Source organism: Phasianus colchicus, chromosome Z, assembly GCF_987193195.1.
Source record: "Phasianus colchicus chromosome Z, bPhaCol1.hap1.1, whole genome shotgun sequence".
Taxonomy (NCBI): Eukaryota; Metazoa; Chordata; class Aves; order Galliformes; family Phasianidae; genus Phasianus; species Phasianus colchicus.
In genome coordinates this window covers 27512578-27531487 of record NC_143476.1, presented here as the reverse complement: position 1 = coordinate 27531487, position 18910 = coordinate 27512578, and the positions used below count along the sequence as shown (strand labels likewise).

At 43.8% G+C, this 18910-nt stretch overlaps 1 protein-coding gene across 2 annotated transcripts in view; it reads right to left on the bottom strand.

The window, feature by feature from the left end:
• The window catches only part of ELL2 (elongation factor for RNA polymerase II 2), a 45429-nt gene extending 29281 nt beyond the window's left edge, over window positions 1-16148 (bottom strand). Inside the window, exons 1-2 of one of the 2 annotated variants that reach the window (XM_031605295.2) lie at window positions 15921-16148; window positions 6178-6225 (exon numbers count right to left, since the gene is read on the bottom strand). In XM_031605295.2, the coding sequence (XP_031461155.1) occupies window positions 6178-6225; window positions 15921-16049 (177 nt within the window). In that variant the 5' untranslated portion in view covers window positions 16050-16148. Of the gene's footprint in view, window positions 1-6177; window positions 6226-15512; window positions 15741-15920 lie in introns of those variants that run through there. The other variant, XM_031605296.2, reaches the window with a different exon arrangement.
• Window positions 16149-18910: the final 2762 nt, after the last annotated feature.

Sequence of the window (18910 nt, the reverse complement as noted above, 5' to 3'; positions counted from 1 at the left end):
ACAACTCATATCCTTGACTTTAATCTCTTTCTCTTCATCATCCATTTCAGGATCCTTCATTATTCTCTCCCACTCTCACATATCATCCTCAGTGGTTCTTTTCTTTTAATAACAGTTTTCATGATTTTCTCTGAACAATCCTGTACAGGCTTTCTCCTTTCAAAGAAAGCACTGCAGATTTTTTGGGTTATAGTTTTACTTCATTTCAGTCTTTTGCATCATTCCTGACAATGCCATGCACTGTTACAGTGTCCTTAATTCAGGACAGACATATTATGCTTCTCAAGCCTGAGTCATTTCATATCATTTGCTTCTGAATACATCTACCCACTCTCCCCACTTGTTCTCCCACAGCCTGCAACATGTCACAAACATTGAAGGCATCCACAGCGCTCTATTTTTGGGTACCTCAGCTTAGCAGATACGTGTAAGTTCCCCCCTTTTCCTTTTCAGAATTACCCTAACCTGACTCCTCTAATCAGCTCTGTTCCCACAAGTCATTACTGCTACACGTAATGTCTGCAGACCTGCTCCCTGTCCTGCACAGGTCTCTACCAACACTCAGCTTAGTCTGTGAGCCTCTCCCAAATCCACCACTTGGGCAGAAATTATTGAGTGACATGGCAAAGCCCTGCAAGTCAGGTTCCTATTCTGACAGACCTTTTAGGTTAATCCATTTCTTCAGCTGCTTTCCCAGCTGAAGTTTACTTTCAGTTTACTTTCTGATCTGGAAGATTTTCCAGATCAGAGCTTCATCTGTCAGGAGGCAAATACAGGCAGTGATGTACTGCTGCCAGGGAACAGTTCAGCAGGGGTGTTCTGTCAGACTGTATTTCCAGTTGTACAGAACCCACGAGGGATGATTTTTACTATGGCATTATTTGGCTTTTGACTATGCAGCTTTTGCCCAGGTACCTTGATCCAAGCTTAAAATTTTGATTATTAGATAGCATTAACGTAGGTGTCCAGCTGGCACCTCCAAGGAGACAAGTGTTCCAGAAAGCTACTTTACCATAACAAAGCCTCAAAAACCTGCTCTTATGGAAAAGAACTGTTTAGCACTGACTTTTATTGTTTTCATTTTAATATTTGCAAATCTTTTTTGCCAAAAGCTGTTTTCTTCAAGGACCAAACCTCATCTTCCTCCTTTATTAGAGCCAGACTACAGAAGGTCAGTGGTCAGTGCTGCTTTCTAAAGGGAAATTAGGATGCCTCAGCCTGTCTGAAGTAGTATCATTACACATGAACGCCTTGCAAACAAATTTAAGTGCCTTACTACAAAAAATCCACTTGAAATGCATTTTACTAATTACACTGATATATAGATAAATGAAGTAACCCAAAGGGAAAAAAAAAAAATTCTAGTTTCAGTCCCTCCTCACTTCTTTCCCAATGCTTTGGCCTTTTCTCTAAAAATCTAGTCTTCACTCCCTCAAGTTTGCCTATGGATCAGTTCATCTTTCCAGGCCTTGGCACTCGGATGGTGCTTCTTTCAGTGCCACCCAACCAGAGCGTGACACCCATCTGCTGCTGAACAGCTCTCCTCAAATGAGGTCTGCAAACAGCCTTTCCAACACGTGGAGCCACACATGGGCCACACTGCCTCAACAAAGAAATGGCACACTTAAGCTCTGCTGTCCTTCTGTACTGTTGGCAAGGATGCAGTAGAGCCCTTCCTCCACTCTGACAGCTGCGCATTTCTTGCCAGTGATAATGCTCCTGGCTAGCAGCACAAGAGGAGCCAGTTCTGCAGGGAAGCACAGTAACAGGTACTTCCTAATGCAATGTTTTGGGTTTTCTCAGTCCAGGCAAGGTGGACAAGCAGCATGGAGGGAGATAACAGGATTTGCACAAGAAGTAATTACAGTCAAGGGAGGACCAGAGATTTGCTTAGGAACAGAGACCATAGCAGGTAACTACTGTCCCCAGACTAGTGCCAGAGGTTATGTTACAGCAAAAATGAGCAAGAAAGAATACCATAGTGTATTACAAAACCACGTAAGATAGTGGGCATTTCATATTGCTTTCAGAAAAATGTTTTTATGCCAAAGAACAAACCATAATTCCTGCAACATACAAAGAGTATAAAAGGTTCATTTTAAATTGGAATGAATAATTGTACTAAAACTGATACCATTTGGTAAATTTACAGAAGTGGTTTCTATCCTCCCCAGGAGAACCAAACCCACCCTTGGGTGCATTACTGGTGTTCAGCAGAGCCAGCACTCTTCCATCCACAAACCAAGCCCCCAGAGATCACGTCCCTAAGATCAATAATGTTGATTTTGAATTATTTTGATGAGAATGCTGAATAGCACTTCAGCATTTATGTAGAAGTAGGTGTTTTGATTTAACTGATACCATAGCAAGGATATTTCCCTTAAGTCATTTGGAAACCACCTGAGTGGCAGTAATGAACATAAAATAACATAGCATTTGACAAAAGAAAAATGAAATCCTTAAGTGTAGAAAGAGATATATGAATGAACATAGTTAGATATTTTTAGGCAAAGAAGTCATAATTTCTCAAAAGTCACTTAAATTGTTACAGGACAGAGTATCTCAAAAGAAATAAGTTGGTCTACTTATAAGCTAGATCAACTGCTAGATTTCCAACGTACTATTCATTTTCCCAAATCAGATGACCTGTTTTGTAAGCTGAGAGGAAGAAAAGCATCGCTGTGCCTACCCCTCTGCAAATAGGAGTTGAAGCCCAGTCATGCTGAAGGCACATGGACCACAGCAAGAAACTATGCAAGCTGTCAGCTTTGGATACGGTGCAGTTGCTACAGATTATGTCTCTATCTAAGAGAGGAACGAGTGCAGTACAAGACATGGCAAAGAAAGAAAAGAATACAAAAGTGAAACCACACAAGGAAAGCATGCCTACTTAGAACTCAGTGCTAAAGTGGACTGCATAGTGGGCTAGAAGCAGCAGCTTGTTTTATTTGTAGCTGTTTGTTAAAATGTATCCCCACTCTGCATTACAGTGAAAAGTCAGTTGGCAATACTGTAATTCCTCAGAGTTATTGTATCTAGAACAACACAGCTCCTACACTGACTGAGATCACCTAAGCCAAGATGTATAATTACAAAGTATTTCTTAAAAGCTAATCTCTACCATTTAAACAACCTACATCTTGCCTTTCCTCCTCACCCCCCAGCTTCTTCAGACAGTACCACACATCATGGTCCAGATACTTCAGAAGTCAATGTTCCCAGTTCCAATGTTCCCAAGTTCTCTCCATTAGGGGCTGATTTGTGGTCATTTCAACGCTTGCTTATATTTAACAAACCAGAAATGACAGAGTTCTTAGCTGGATACCAACTGTACCGGTACTGTTTCAGTGATTATCACACCGAAGGCATTTAGAAGCTAATAACACAGCACACACAAATGTTTTGTTATCATTCTGAATGCGGACCATCTTACTGCATCCCTGGTTTTTCTATGGTACCTTCTGAGACTGTCAACACATATCCAGTGCTTTTCAGATGCCCTCAGGGAACTTTGTCCTAAAACAGATGGAAAGCTAAGCTTGACAGTTTTTCTTTCTTTATTTACTGGGTAAAGTAGCCACAGCAACACTCTGGCACCATACTTAGGTCCTTTTTAGAAAATATGCATGAAACAGAAGTTCCTACTTCACCTCTTCTAACCTAAGGCTCTTGTCTCAAGCTTCAGCTTCTCAACTTAATCCAACATGGCACCAGACCAACTCAAGCCAGCATGCTCCTTTCATTTCTCCACTTGAGCCCTACCCATGGAGGAAGATGAGTAGAACGTGTAACTAGAGCTGAAATACTTAAAAGCCCAGATTCTTTTAAAGGCAATTCAGCATTGCATCCTAGAGTTATGCAGCTGCCTGGTTCCACAGACACCAAGAACATACCCCAGGATGGAAAGGCCTCTCATGGCAGCCCAGCAGCCTGGCCTGCAACTCCAAGTGTTCTGGAAACACATAAAACACAGCGGTGCAATACAAAGAAAATGGAGTCTCATCATCTACCCTAATGAACTTAAACTAATATCCCTATGCTAGATAATTAGGACCTAGAAATGTCCTGGAATAAGTTCCTTGGTTTGCACTGACCTAATTATGGATAGACTTGAGAAGTACCATAGGAGATTTTTGCTCCTGCAGCAAGTAGTGAAGTCCTATCAGATGTTTCCACTTCATGGAGTACGGATTCACTGTTGAGTTTTATAATCAAGAAAATACAGCATTCTCTCTTGTGTTTAGTACCAGCCTGGGCTTTCACAGCACTCTGTGGAATCTACTGACCTAGTAGATTATTGAACACAGCTGTTAGGACATCCATGCATCACACAGTGATATTACAGGGGTTCAAATGCATGACAATGAAAAAAACAGATATTTAGAGATGAGAAACAAAGCCAGCCTGGTAGTACCTGAAATCTCGCATGCTGCTCCTGTAAGAATGCTACTTGAAAATGTGGGATAAACAAGGACGTGAACTTTTGCAGAGAAAAAGCATACAAGGTAGATCAAGTGTGCTAGCAATTTTTGCTTTTGCAGTATATCACTTTCAGACCTTCATGCCGATAGTTAGGTTAATTATTTATAATCCCATAACTTATTTTGAACTAAGCAAAACCATAACTTTTTCCAGGTTTTGTAAAAAAGAACAAAATGCACTCTGAAGGGTGGTTTTATGGTCATACAAAGGAACAGAGGAAAAATGCAGGCAAGTGCCAAAAGGGGATGATGATGCAATTCTCCTGACTGCCTCCCTGCTTGCAAGCACTCACTGATGAAAAGCTCGACATGAGCCAGCAGAGCATGCTTGCAGCCCAGAAAGGCAACCATATCATGGACTGCATCAAAAGCAGCATGGACACCAAACAAAGGAAGTTGATTGTTCACCTCTACTCCACTCTCCCAAGACCCTGCCAGCAGTGCTGAGTTTGCCTCTAGGGATCCCACCACAAGAAAGATGTGGAGCTGTCAGACTGAGTCCAGAGAAGGCCACAGGGATTAACATAGGGTTGAAGCACCTGTCCTACAAAGTGAAGTTGTTAAGTCGAGAAGTGAAAGTTCTGAAGAGACCTTAGGCAGCCTCCCAGTAAGTATATAAAGGGGACCTGCAAGAAAGCTGCAGAGGAACTCATCGCCATGGAGTGTAGTGATGGGACAAGAATAATGGCTTTAAACTGAAAGAAGATAGATTTAAGTTGGGTAACATAGAGATGCTGTAGATGTCCCATCCCTGGAGAAATTCAAGGTCAGGTTGGATGGGGGTCCTGGGCAACTTGATCTTGTGAAAGGTGTCCCTGCCCAGAGGGTTGAAACTAAATGAGCTTTAAGGTCTCTTTCAACCCAAATCAGCCAAACAAAAGAAAGGTGACCTTTTCAGCAGGACCACATCCCTGACACTGATTCTGATTCTCAGCCCACCAGGTCTAGCTAACTGGACCAGGACTGTAGTTTCAAATACTTTGGACAAGAATACTACCTTTCACCATCTGTAAGACTTTATCTATCCTTCTCTCATCTCTTCCTTGCTTTCTCCGCAGAAGCACTACAGGCATATATAGAAAACTGGATCTGATAACTGATCTGAATTAAAACTAACATTGTCTTAAAGTTCAAATATTAAACCTAAAATCCTAAGACTTACTACAACCAGCACTTAATTTTATGTTCAGCTTCAATTCTCCAGTTTGCACTTGTTGACTATTTAACTGGATTTTTGGCCTTCAGAAGGCCACATTTCCCTATTTTTTTTTTCCTGAAATTCTTTATCAACAGGCTTGAAATATCTCATTTCATTAGAAATTCAAAAAAAGCTTCAGAAATCATCAATAGTCTTCATGGCATAAGAAATAACATGCCTATCCCCCAAAACTACACTTTTGCTCCACACCTTAAAAACAACCACTTCAAGTCAGATTTACAATCCTAGACATTCACTGCTTAGCTGCTGACTTACAAATTTATATTTTTTCCTTTCAGATTTAGGCTAGAAGTTGATAAAAGCAGGAAAAAAAAAGTACACAGGAACATGGCTCTTTTCCATATTTTGAATAAATACACAATGAAACACATGGCATTGAACGCATCATGAAAATGTCCACATGACTTCTCTCTTTTAAGAGATACTAGATAATTTCTGGATATCTTTTCCTACGTAACATTAGTACAAAAAACTTACCCCTTGGCGTCCTTGGAACTGAATTGAAGGTTGAGAAGGAACAAGATCCTGCAAGAGAAAGAAAACAAGCAGAATGTAAGCAAAACTGCAAATCTCCATACACTGGTAAAAGTTATTTTGCTACACAAATTAAACACTTGTGGTAGATTCATTTACAACAACCAGCCTACATCCAGAGGCCATATTATGATGCGGAGCTGCTGTGTAAGCCAGGCCAGAGCTCCTGCAAGCTGTACCCTATGCAGAGCTGAGGAGTTCAAGACCTGATGTTTTGTTAGAATACATGGGCACTACAGGGAGAGAATGGGCAAGGAAATTAATGGTTTGTATTGCTGGCAATGAAGGGAACAAAAACTCCCCTACGTGTGACTGAAAAGAGCCCCAAGAGCCCTGCTCTTTCCCACTCCCAGACTCTGCCTTCACAGGCCAGCCACTCAAGGTTTTGGAAGGTGCTTATTTTCCAAAGAGCCTACTTGGTAACATTTTTACATGCATTTGAGTATCTGTCTTTTCTACTCCGCAGTTCAGCTAATCACTTAGAGTAAGTTTTACCAATGAAAAGATTCATTGTAACCAAATAAACATCAAAAAAAATAGGGCTCCCCCAAACAGTCTTCACTTTTACAGTAAGGAATCTACTAAGAGAAATATGTAAGAGTGCCAGAAACAACAAGAGCCACCTCTAGCTCGTCTCTATAATTTCACAGCAGTAAGCGCAGCCTCTTCCTGAATCACAGCGACGGAAGCATGCTGCACCAATTCTGTGCTCACATTACAGCTCATGAAGACTTACAGATGTTTTTAGGGCAGGGGACCAAGAAGCTTGCTAGTTGAAAACAACTGCTCTTTGTCGCAGGCTGGCTTCTGGTCAGATCTTCTCCTTGACATAGTTCAATGCACAACATCGAAACACCACTGTCAGCAGGAGCACACTGATAAGAATATCCTATTTAGCAGCAATACTGTGCTCAGCTTTACTGAACCCTGAAATTACGCTGCAGAACAGAATAACATATGGGCTCTGTGCTGACTAGTATAACTTACCAGGATTTTATAGAGCGTTAGTCAGCCTCCTGACAACATTTACACTGAGAATCGTACCAAAGGATAAAATACTTATTTGTTCAGATTTTACTCCAGAAAAGAAAGTTTTTATAGAGTATAAATTGAGGTGCCATTCAGGAGCACAAAGCTGCAGATGACATAGCATAGAATGACTGGAAAAGTAAGTTAGGTGCAACTCCAGCTCACTGCTGCCTCCAGCCACAGCTTGCTCCTCTATGCCTTGCGCCTGTCTGAGTTTTCAAAGTAAAACTCATGACATGGATACAGCAGCAAACTCCTGACTTTGGGGTTGGTGATGAAGTGGATCTGCTCATGAGGGTGCCTGTGGCTGCCAAAGCCAGGAGAGGTAAGTGGCAAGGTGCCAGGCAACACTCCAAGCAGCAACAGGCCCGCAGGCAAACTCCAAACTTCAACCTCATACCTTTAAAAACGGCTGCACCTATTTTTCATGATAGAAGGCTCACATTGCATCTCCAGTTTCACAGCAGCCCACAATACAGTTTGTATTGTGCGTCATTTTCACACAGACCCACAACACAATACAACCATAAGACCTTAAAAAACTCCACAGAACTTCCAACTTCAAGCTGGAAAGTGGCAGAAGCCATCCAAGTTTGAAACTATTAGAGGATTTTTATCAGCTTTTCCAGCGCCTACAAGCAAAGTGTTTAAAAATGCAATTTGGTAAACATACGAAGCCTGACGCAGCTATAAATCCTAACCTGCGTCTGAGGCGTCAGCTTTCTAGAAGGAAACTTCGTTCCATACAAAGTGAGTTAGGAGAGCACTCCACCACATGCTGAGTCAGACGTCCCAATGCACCCATCGTGCAGCTGTCACCATCTTACACAGGCTCACAGAACCTGACATCAGCTAGTTTCTGATCCAGTCAAAGTGTGCTGGCTGAACAGCAGCCCACCCTACTTCAACGCAAGGAATCTAAATTTAGCAGAGTATCAGTGAGCCCTCACGTCCTTGCTGGCACGTTATCTGGAGAGCCAGACTGCCCTGGCAGGGAGCAAGTAAGGAGAAAGCCCTGTGGTTCGGCCTGCTGCTGCTGCCAGGCCTTCACTCCAAAACAGGCTTGGGCTGTGCACGGCTGCAGGAGCAGAAGAAATAGCTTTTCTACTCATCACTTGCTCCAGCCCCCACTCCCATCAGTTCACAGTGTCTCTGTGGGGAGCACAGGTGCCTTCCACTTTCCTGAGCCATTCACTTCACACTTCCTCACCCTGACTGGTGTTGGAGGGCACAGCCCCCATTAGTTCTCTTTTGAATCTGTTTATACATCTGCTGCCTGTGAACTTGCCTAATCCTTTTGTGAACCCTCAGATATTCTTTACCTCCAGCCTCCTCTGACAGATCACCTATATGGTGAATAGAGTTATCTGCTTTAACTTATCTGTTTCACCAGGTGCCCTCACCCCAAAACAAAGTCCCAGCTTTTCTGGTCTCTTGGGAGGTGTAGGCAACTGATACACCTCACCTCGATCACTTGAGAGTAAGGTGGGCAGCTCTCTCTCCATACATCCTTCTGCAGATTCACAAATCAAATTCCTACTGGGGACTCCAAATGTGGGTGCACAAGAGCTCTGAACAACAACAGTAGCAAGAGAACACAACTGTACCACTCTCAACTCTAGCACTAGTTGCAATTGTCAATTCCAAGTCTTACCTCACGGAGTTTACTTGTTCTTATCTATGTTAGGGGAAAATCATATGCTACTATTTTTTTTCCACAAGCCCAGGCCAATGAGGTCTTTCTGGAGCTTCTCAGCGTGAGTTTCCAATCCTGAAAAACCTGAAGCTTTGACATCTCAATAGCTTCTCCAGACAACTCCTGAACATGTGAAGTGGAACTGCTCCTCCGAGTGATGCTTGGCAAACCAGATCTGAACTTGTTTCCACCCTAAAGAGTGACCACAAAGTCCAACGTGTGTCTTCAAGTCCCTCCTTTGGTGCCAATCTAACGGCAACAACTTAGGTTCAGCTAAGCAGTCCTCTGAGATCTCCTGTTCCCTTCCTGTGAAATCAGCAGTTCTGGAGATCTTGGGGTTCTGCAGACTGGGGGCAAGCCTAGAATCCCACCACAGTAATCAAATCCTGGAGAAACTGCCAGTGCTTGCAACGTGCACACTGTCTCATTGAAGTGAGAGTAGTAATAATCAAATGCCAACTCAGCCAAAAACCGATCTACAGACAGCTGCAGGCACATTTCACTTAAGCAATTTCCCTTTATTTGCATTTGAAAATTTTATTTGAGAAAAAATAAATTCTCCTATACAGGACTGATTAGAGAAAATTATATAGAGGAACAGTTACATTCAAATCTTAAATCTCTAAACTTTGGGTGAGAAAAATTCAAGAGCTACCTGGCTTGTTTTCTCCAGGTTTACAGTTTTGCTTAATTGTCTTTGGGCAGGGACTGTTTCTGCTTGCAAGACTCAAGATCTGCATGTACACGAGGTGCTTGGTAAATAACTCTACTATTTATAGGGCACCACCCTTGCATACAAGATTAATTATCTACTGTTTTCCAGGCACACTGACTCAGAGTGAATAGAAGATACCTTAACATCAGCACATTAAAGATTGTGATGTATAATATTTTTTTTATCTGTTTTAATGATTTTAAGAGCTACAAAGTAGAAGGCTACCATACCATGCAGTTGCAAGATACTGATGCTTACCAGCAGTGTCAGCTTAAGAAATTCCTTCCTCCCTTCCCCAACCCTCCAGCAGCTTCTCTTTGCTGCCTTGGGGCTGAAAACTGCCTGCTGAGCCTGTAAGAAGTTACTTGCTAATTTGCAGCATGGCCATACCTCAGCACAAGTTATGCTAAGGAATTAAAGAAGAAAAAGTGTTTAGACAGAAAGACTATATGCACTGATAAAACTGATTACATTATTACAGACACCTGTATCACCAACACTGAGGATTATTCCTTACGTACACATTCCAACCATCAAATCAGTCATATCATGCTTCCCAATTACTGTAAGGATTGAAAAATCATAGTAGCCAGCCAGTCCTTGTTTTAATGAAGTTCAGAGAGCTAACTCTGATCTCCAAATGCTTAATATATTAAGAAAATCATGTTGTGAGTTGGCAAAGCCATTTTAATGCAGAGATATGAAGATACAACTTTATCTTTGGCAACTGCTCTTGGAATTACATAATTGGCTTCTGGGCTTTTATTTATTAATTAATTTATTTTTATTTTAAATACACAACCTCATCACATCATCGGGACAGTAAGCTGGAAAACCCAGAACAGTGACAAAACTTAATGTATGACATACTAATATACAGTAAGGACTTGTTTACTATGAAAAATCTAGAGACTCTGTGCCAATAATCATAATAGGAGTGCTTCACGAAGATAAATACAGAGGTATTTGTATTTGCCATAAGAGTTTATTACTCTCCTTTTACTAACAGTAATATGCAAAGATCATAATCAGCACTATTTGGTTGCTTTGGGCATCAAACGTGAAAAGTCCCAGTTCTGATTTAACTAACACCAATACTTCCTGCTTCTTTCACAGGGAGAAAGACTAGCTCACAGCACGCTTCAAGCTAAGCAGAGCCTACTGTCAGCGTACACTGCAATGCCTGCTGCAAGCAGACCTGCCAGCACTGGCAGCAGCAGCGGTACTGGGGCAAGGCAAGAAAGAAGAGCCTGCAGTTGCACAGAGGTAATGAATGGGTGATCTTGGCTTCAGACCCTTGGTGCGATGCCCCCAGTGTCTGAGTAAAATCAGCACTGGAGCAGGGAAAACAACCATGGCTCAGAAAGTGGAACCATCACTCATAGGGAAGCTGGCAAACAGACCCACTTGGATAATAAAGTTGTACTTTTGCTACATGGCCATCAATTGCTTCATAGCTAATTGTTCCTGAAAGAGGAAGGTCTAGCTCCTTTCTCTTCCCACTCCCAGGATTCAGTTCCTCCCAGCACTTGTGGATCTCTTCCTTAACCTCAGTGAGCTCACTAACCCCAAGCAAGGCACCCTGAAAAAAATAAACAAAAAACAAAAAACCCACGCATGTTACACAGGTAGTTTTCTGCAATGAAAAGAAATGGTGCCACGAACCTTCGACCAGCTCAAGCTACCTCCATTTTACTCCAGATATTCAACTCAGTTATGCGATTATCTGTACAGGGTGCCAGTAAGGTGCTAGCCTTAGATCAACTCCATGGCAAGGGTGGGAATAATCTCATTTGTCAAGACAGTATTTAACTGCCCTCAGCTTTTCCTGCAGTCCTATGTCTCATCAACCACAACCTTCTGACATCTGAAACAGGATACACATCCTAGCCACCTTCATACCAGATATCTGATTTATCCAGGGCATGGTCCATCCTGTGCATTAGACAAGTTAAGAAATCTGTGGGAAGATAATGGAGCAATAGCACTGGAAGGAAAAAAGGAAATAATCCATTTTTTGCATCTGAGAGTGGATTTGCTGGTTTGGCCATAGTAGTACTCACACTCAGCATGGCAATCGCCCTTCTCCCTAGATCAGTTTCTCTCTGATGACACAAGCCCTCATACCAACAACCTGAGCAGGTAGGGTAGCCAAGCAAAGGATAAGAATGGCAAGAAGGACTTCTGGTTTTCTTTAGCAGCTGGCCCGGCTTAAACACACAGCGAAAGACTGCAGTGTCCTTCCGACAAGGCAGTAAGGCAGCAAGGCAACATGTATCCAACAGTTTGCAACAGGAACAGTGGCGTAAGCACTGCTTAAATGGAGCCAGTCATCTCCATTTCCTCTCCACCACGTGGAGCCTGTTGTCTTTCCTGGAGGTACAAGCACTTCATATCACAGTGTTCTTAACTCACACCTGTCACGCAGAGTCCCTCTTCTACTCATCTACTTCATAGTAACTGTATGGAATTAGGTTGTTTTTTTTCCCCACTGACAGACTTGTTCCAAATCAGACTTGTAACTTTCTGACAAGGGAAAAAACATTCGGAGTGGTATCTCCCAGTCCACACCGCCACACGAAATCTGGGTTAAAAGAGCTTGTGAAGATGCAAATGTATTTATAATGAATAACTGCATAGCTTTAATCAATTAACTCTGCGTTATTAATTGCACTGTCTTAAGAGATAAGAAATCTTAGATTTCAAGAAATCAAACCACAACACATACAGAATGCATCATCAACCCTTAGTACGTTTAGATGGGCAACAGAGGCAAAAACGTAGAGACCTCACCTAGGCACTTCCCTTCTTTTGCACAGAACTCCCTTGCAGTGTGTACAGTGGTATCAAGTGTTCCAGTACAAAATATTTATTTGCCAAGAGCAGAACAGACTGGATGGGGCATTCCCAGATAAAACTATAGGGTCTGGAAGTGCCCTGAAGTAACTGGACTCTTTTGGACTCCCATTCTTAAGCAGTCACCCACCTATGCAGACTGTTGGACTCTAGTATCCATTCCCCCCACTCTGCACACTTGCATCTAAATCCCAGCACAACTCATGGCATATGAACATTACAGCTGTGACAAGACTAATGCTATGTCCACCTTCAAGCTGAACAATAAGAAAGCAAAAAGAAAAAACCTGAGAGATTTGACCCTTCTAAAAGCATGAAGTGCATTCTCATTCCAAGTAGGACGTCACTGGCGATCTCTGAAAGTCTCAAGCTTTTAAACAGAAAGTCATTTCCTAACCCCAAGCCCTAGGTGTCAGAGATACATGTGAGCTATGGGGAATTTCAGCCCTGGTAAATGAAATACAGCAGCTTTCTGTGACTTCAGTTGCTCGGAGTGAGGGAACATCAGACAAACATGCATTTCATATGCTTACTAACTCCAGAATTGCTGCAGCTGGAACATCCAAATGACGAATAAAAACTTAAATGGCAAGACAGATTTGTAAAAGTCAGAACTATCCTTCAACTTCAGAAACTAAGATTTTAGAGGCAGACAGAAAGAAAGAAAGAAAAGAAGAAACTTGCTTAAACAGCATGCAGAAGAAAATAGAGATCTCTAGTTGCTTTCATCTGGAGAAACACAGCTAGGACATGACTGTAGAAGGTGATGTTCCTTCTGCAAAAAAAGTTTTATCAGCTGCAGACACAACTGTCCACACGACTCTGCAGAAACTGCTCAATACAGCATTCCCTAATCTGCTTCAGAAGCAGTCAGCAGATTAGGACATGTCACCACCTGCAAGAGTGAAATTATACACTGTCACCAAGCAGTGAGAAGCTCCACAGCAATACGACTGTTTCTGTTATACCTGTTCTCTTTATATCACTTTGCACAGAAGATGCATCTGCATACTATAACTTGAGGTAACCTAATCAGGTAGATGCCTCCAAAACACAGAGGCTGTATTTGTAGCACTCACTCTGGCCATATGTCCTTCTATCAAATCAGCTCTCAAAGCTCTTATATTTTTCCATCCAGAACTACTTTGGCAGGAGAAAAAAAAAAAAAAATGAAAAAAGAAAAAAAAAAAGGACAAATAAATAAGGTTGTTCAGAACAGTTCCAAGGACAGCACAAGGGCCAGGGAGGCAATGCACCATGGCCATGAGAGCTGTTCTGTGCCAAGCCAAGCGCTCATGTTCTCCAGGGGTTTCTAGTAGCACAGCCATGACCCTTTGGGATGTGCTATGCAAGGCTGTGCTACACTGCTCCTGTGCATCCTCAGAAATGTACACACTGCACTCTGCATTCCCCACTGCTCAGCCAGGGCAGCAGCTGCATGGCACGGCTGTGGCTCTAAAGGCAATATGCAGCAACCACCAGTACCAAAGTACCAGTACCAAAGAAACTGCCTGCAGAACAGAAGCTGATTAACAAACGAGTAGTCATGCTTTAAGTTCACACTGTCACAGATGATGCTCAAGTACTGCAAGCCATGCTGCTCAGTATTGTCAGAACAAAGCTAAACATCCTCCAGCATGTGGATTCAGTCTCCCCCTCCAAAGGCGTGCAGGAAACCTGCCCTCACTACAACAACCTGCACAGATCAGAAAGCACTGTTTCAGCTCTGTGCTTCTGCAGATGAAGGAGAAGTTGGATTTAAAGATTTAAGAGTACACCGTAAAGCAAGCTAAGAAAATTCTTAGAAAAGTAATAATATAGCACAAGTACTTTACAGATAGTGCTGGAACCTGAACGTGAAGCAACCTAGTGTACAGAGCCTGCTTACAGGCTGCCCAAGTTCTACAAGTGATGGCTAAGTAGGTCATTTGAGGGTTATCATGATTCCGCACTTCTACATACTGTTTGAAGAATTACTTGTGATGTACAGATAAGATCTTTCTGCACAGAGCAAAGGCAACAGCAAAACTGTGGGTCATCTTTCCTGCATTCACTTAATAACATCCTCCCCTTTTCAGCAACGCTGATTGCAAGCCTTCGTTATAATTTCTTTAGTAAGAGCTGAAATGGGTCAGTGATGCAAGAGAACACAAAGCTGGTGAGAAGAACTGAACTGCCAGCTGCAGACCATGTGCTCTGCCCTCCTTAGGCACTGCAAGGACATAAAACAGCTATTTTCAACTGGATTTATTTAAAATACAGACAACAGAAGCTGATAATGTCTTCTCTCTTCCCCATTCCTCTCACCTGAAGCAGAGATTCCTAACAGAAAAACAACGACCCCTTCAGAATCTCTCAAATATAGACTGAGAACTGCTTCCTGAATAGTGCCACAGGAGATTTTGAACACTGTGGAAGTGAGAAGACTATAGTTCAGTTCATCAGCTTAAAGGATGACCATTTTTAAACGTAAAAGTTCTAGAGACTGCAGTACCAAGGGCTGAAGTTTTACACTCTCCACGTTACTGTCACTGGCCACTGTTCCAGTGGCACACACTGACTCCTGCAGGATCAACTGAGAGAAAGCAGATCTGCAGAACAAGCTAGAGGTCCATTTAGTGAAGTTATGGAAATGATGAAATAGTGACATAGGAACAAGAATTTCATTTATTTTCGTGATCTTCATCATCACACACAGTTCTGTATTCACTTGACAACACCTTGATGATTAGGCATTCATTTTCTGACTCGGAAATGGATTTACTTTAGAAAGAAAGAAAAAAGAAAAAAGAAAAAAAAAAAAAAAAAAAAAAAAAAGCCTAGGCAGGTAATTGATTGAAGTTGTTTCACAGATCAGAATTACACAGTTCTCCATAACAGAACACAGGTTCACTACCACCGGTGCACGCCCGACCTGCCCTAAGTTCCTCACACGCAGAGCTGCCTAGCTCCCAACTGCAGCACCGCACGCACGGCTCCTACCGGGCGCACGAGCCTCGGGGACCCCATCCCTGACGGCACCGTGAACTATTCTGCGCACGAAGTTGAACTCCTCGCTGCCCGCAGCCTGGCACCCTTCATCTCATCGCACCGGCTGCGGGAAAGCAGCCCTTTCCAGGCGCACCGAGTTCAACCCCGAATCATCCCCGCACGTCGGTTTCAACGGCCGAACGCCGCAGCGCTGCCGGCAGCCACCACCCAGCGTCGGGAGCCGCAGCCCGGCGCCCGGCGGGGCGGGCGGTGCGAGCAGCCGGCACCCGCAGCGCTCGCTGTGACTCACGGCGTGCGGGAGGTGCGGGCGGAGAGCGGCGGAGCGAACCGAGCGGAGGCGAGATCGCCGCGCGGCTCCCGCTGGCCCCGCGCCCCGCCGCGGGACCCGGCAGCCCTCACCTTGCGGTTCTGGTAGCTCTCCAGCGCCCGCACGGCGGTCTCGGTCAGCTTGACGTGCAGCACCGAGACGTTGTCCGCCGCTTTCCCGCAGGACACGGCGTAGCGGCCCCCCTCCTGCAGCGACGCCATCTTACGCGCCCCTTTTCTTCCTCCTCCGCGGCCTGCCGCCCCGCCGCCGCCGCCGCCGCCGCCCCGCTACTGCCGTCTCCGCCGCCGCCGCCGCCTCCCGCCGCCGCCTCCGGCCGCCGCCGCCGTCGCTACAGCCATCGCGGCGCGGACGTGACGCCGCCCGCCCCGCGCCACGCCCCGCCCTCCGGCAGCGCCCATTGGCCGAGGTGCGGCGCCCGGGCGCGGCGCGTTGTAACGTCACGGGCGGCGCTCCACGTGCGCGCGCGTTGCGAGGCGGCGCTGGAAGGGTTAACGCCGTGCTCTGCGCTGCTCCCTCGCGGCGCTCCAAGTGTTTGATGGAATCCCCTTGCGCCTTCTCCGGCTCCACCATTTCCTAAAAAGAGGCAAACCAACAGAACGCGGAGGAACTTGGATGTGCTCTGCAGAGAAAAAGCCGGCAGTTGGTTTGGCGCTGACCGAAATTACACTCTGACAGCTAACTGCAGGTTGCCATCTGAGTCACTTAAGTGCACGGAAAGACATCTTACAGGCAGCTGAAAACAGCTTTACTTTCTTTGACCCCATTTCCAGTCTTATTCCTGCTCATCTCCATCGGCAAGCACTAAGAAGCCAAACTTGTCCTGTCTTTGAGGGGTTGGGTTTAAAACCAAATATGTTGTCTGTCATCTTCAAGGGCATGCGTTTTCACAACAAGAATTCACAAATTCATTTTTATTTGAAGACCATATATATCCTTTTCTGTCCCGGCCTGGTCTCCTGGCTAACACACGTGATGGCTCTCAAATTCCATCCTCATCTCCAGTAGTTCTGTTCTTTTATTCTCTGCTCCTTGTCAGAATTACAGAATATCCCGAGTTGGAATGGACCCACAAGGATCACAGGGTCCAAATCAGCCCCACACAGCACCACCCAAAATCAAACCCTGTGTCTGAGAGCAGTGTCCAAACACTCCTTTAATTCCAGCACTGGGGCCATGCCCCCCGCCCTGTGCATCCCATTCCATGCCCACCGCCCTGTGGCGCAGACCCTTTCCCTGACCCCCAGCTCCCCTCCCCTGATGCAGCTCCATGCCGTTCCCTCGGGCCCTGTGGCTGTCACACAGAGCAGAGCTCAGCGCTGCCCCCCGCTCCCTGTCAGGAGCTGTAGGTTGTGATGAAGTTCCTGTTCCTTGCATACTATACTAAAATACCTTCACGTATCCACATACACCATACACACCTCACACATCCCATTTCCCTCCGGCTATTTCTTAATACACCTTTTCAGCTTTTCCTTTTTCTGAAGATTATTCCCTGGCCAAAATAAGCAAAGGAAATGTGGAATAATAAGAAAGCTAATGATAACACCATCTCTTGACCGTGTAATGTGTGGCTCCATCCGTACTGTCATTCCTCATTTAGGGATGGCTTACTAAGTCCTATAATTTGTATAGGTTTAGGTGTGTCTCTGCATTGCCCTGTTGAAATCAAGGTTGCCTCTGTGTGATTCTTTGCAAGACTGGTTCTCTGGCATGTAAATCTTCCTTAGCATGACTGCATTATTATATAAATAATAATACCAGTAGGATACAGAGAGCAGACATCAGAGGCGCCTTCAAAACAGCTCAGCACAGAGTCTTGACATTATGCACCGAGATACATCTCACGAAGCCAAAATGCATGCACCATGGGGTAATGCAAAGTCTTTATAGAGAAGAGAAGGTAGAAGGAAAAATGTTTTGTTTTGTTTTTCTGAGTGTATTGAATAGAGTTCATGCTTTTAGTAAGTCAAAGCATCCATCCAAGTTCTCTCTTCCTTAGCACACAGTTACACAATATGAAATGGGGCATTTCTGGTCAGTCAGCTAGCATAGAACTTGATCCCTGCTCCTGTTATTATCAGGATCAAAGTTAGCACAATATGAGTGGGTACAATATGAAACTTAGGAAAATAATGAAAAACACACCAGACTGATAACTGAACCAAAGCTTGCTTCCTTGTTTTGCAAAGTGAGATTGTTCACCCTTGTTCCTGAAAACAGTCCCTAGAAGAAAACCTTGTGCATGTCTCAGTTAAGCCAACAGTCTCACATTCTCTGTGCTGCAGGTTTTTGGATTCATCTATATATGGAAGAACCCATGGTCCTGCCAATGCATCATGAAGTTGCATCTGTGTAATTAGATGTATGATTGCATGCTGAGCTGCTTAAGCTGGCACAGCTTTGTAAGTTGACACCTTCAGGCTAATAACAGGTTTCCTTTTGCAGCAAATTGTTGCAGCTTTTTTTAAATTCACTTTGCAAAAGTGAATTAAGATACATGGCCCAAACTGCTTCAGTGGTGGATGATAATTGAAATAATTTCTTCCACTGGCACAGGTAGATAGGGAAGAAAGCATTTTTTTTTCTCTCATTTAAAGTTCCAACTCCATGTTCAGATGAGCTTTTAGATTTGTGCAGTTTCTAGATTTTCTGATAACTATTTTTTTTTTCAACTGCATTTTGAATGAGTCAAGGCAATAAATCTAACTTAATGTTCAGACGTGTAGCTATTGTTTTTGTTTTTGTTTTGCTGATAGTTGCCTTGTGTATCTAGAGGCCAACACCTGCAGGTAAGGTTTCATATGTTTTATTGCCGATTGAAGTGGAAAAGGATCGTGCATGAAAGAAAGAAGGTAATTATGCTGATTATTTTTTTGTATTGTTCCCTCTTCTGTGGCCTGTTTGCCCTAGAAGTACTGCTTGGAGAAAGGAGCTGTAAAATAAGAAGCTTGGTAGCTGGGCAACAGAGTAATTCATCCATTGCCTATTGAGGTGTGGCAGGCTAGCATCTATGCCAAAATATGTGGGGGGATATGGAAAAAAAAAAGATATTCAGAGGTGT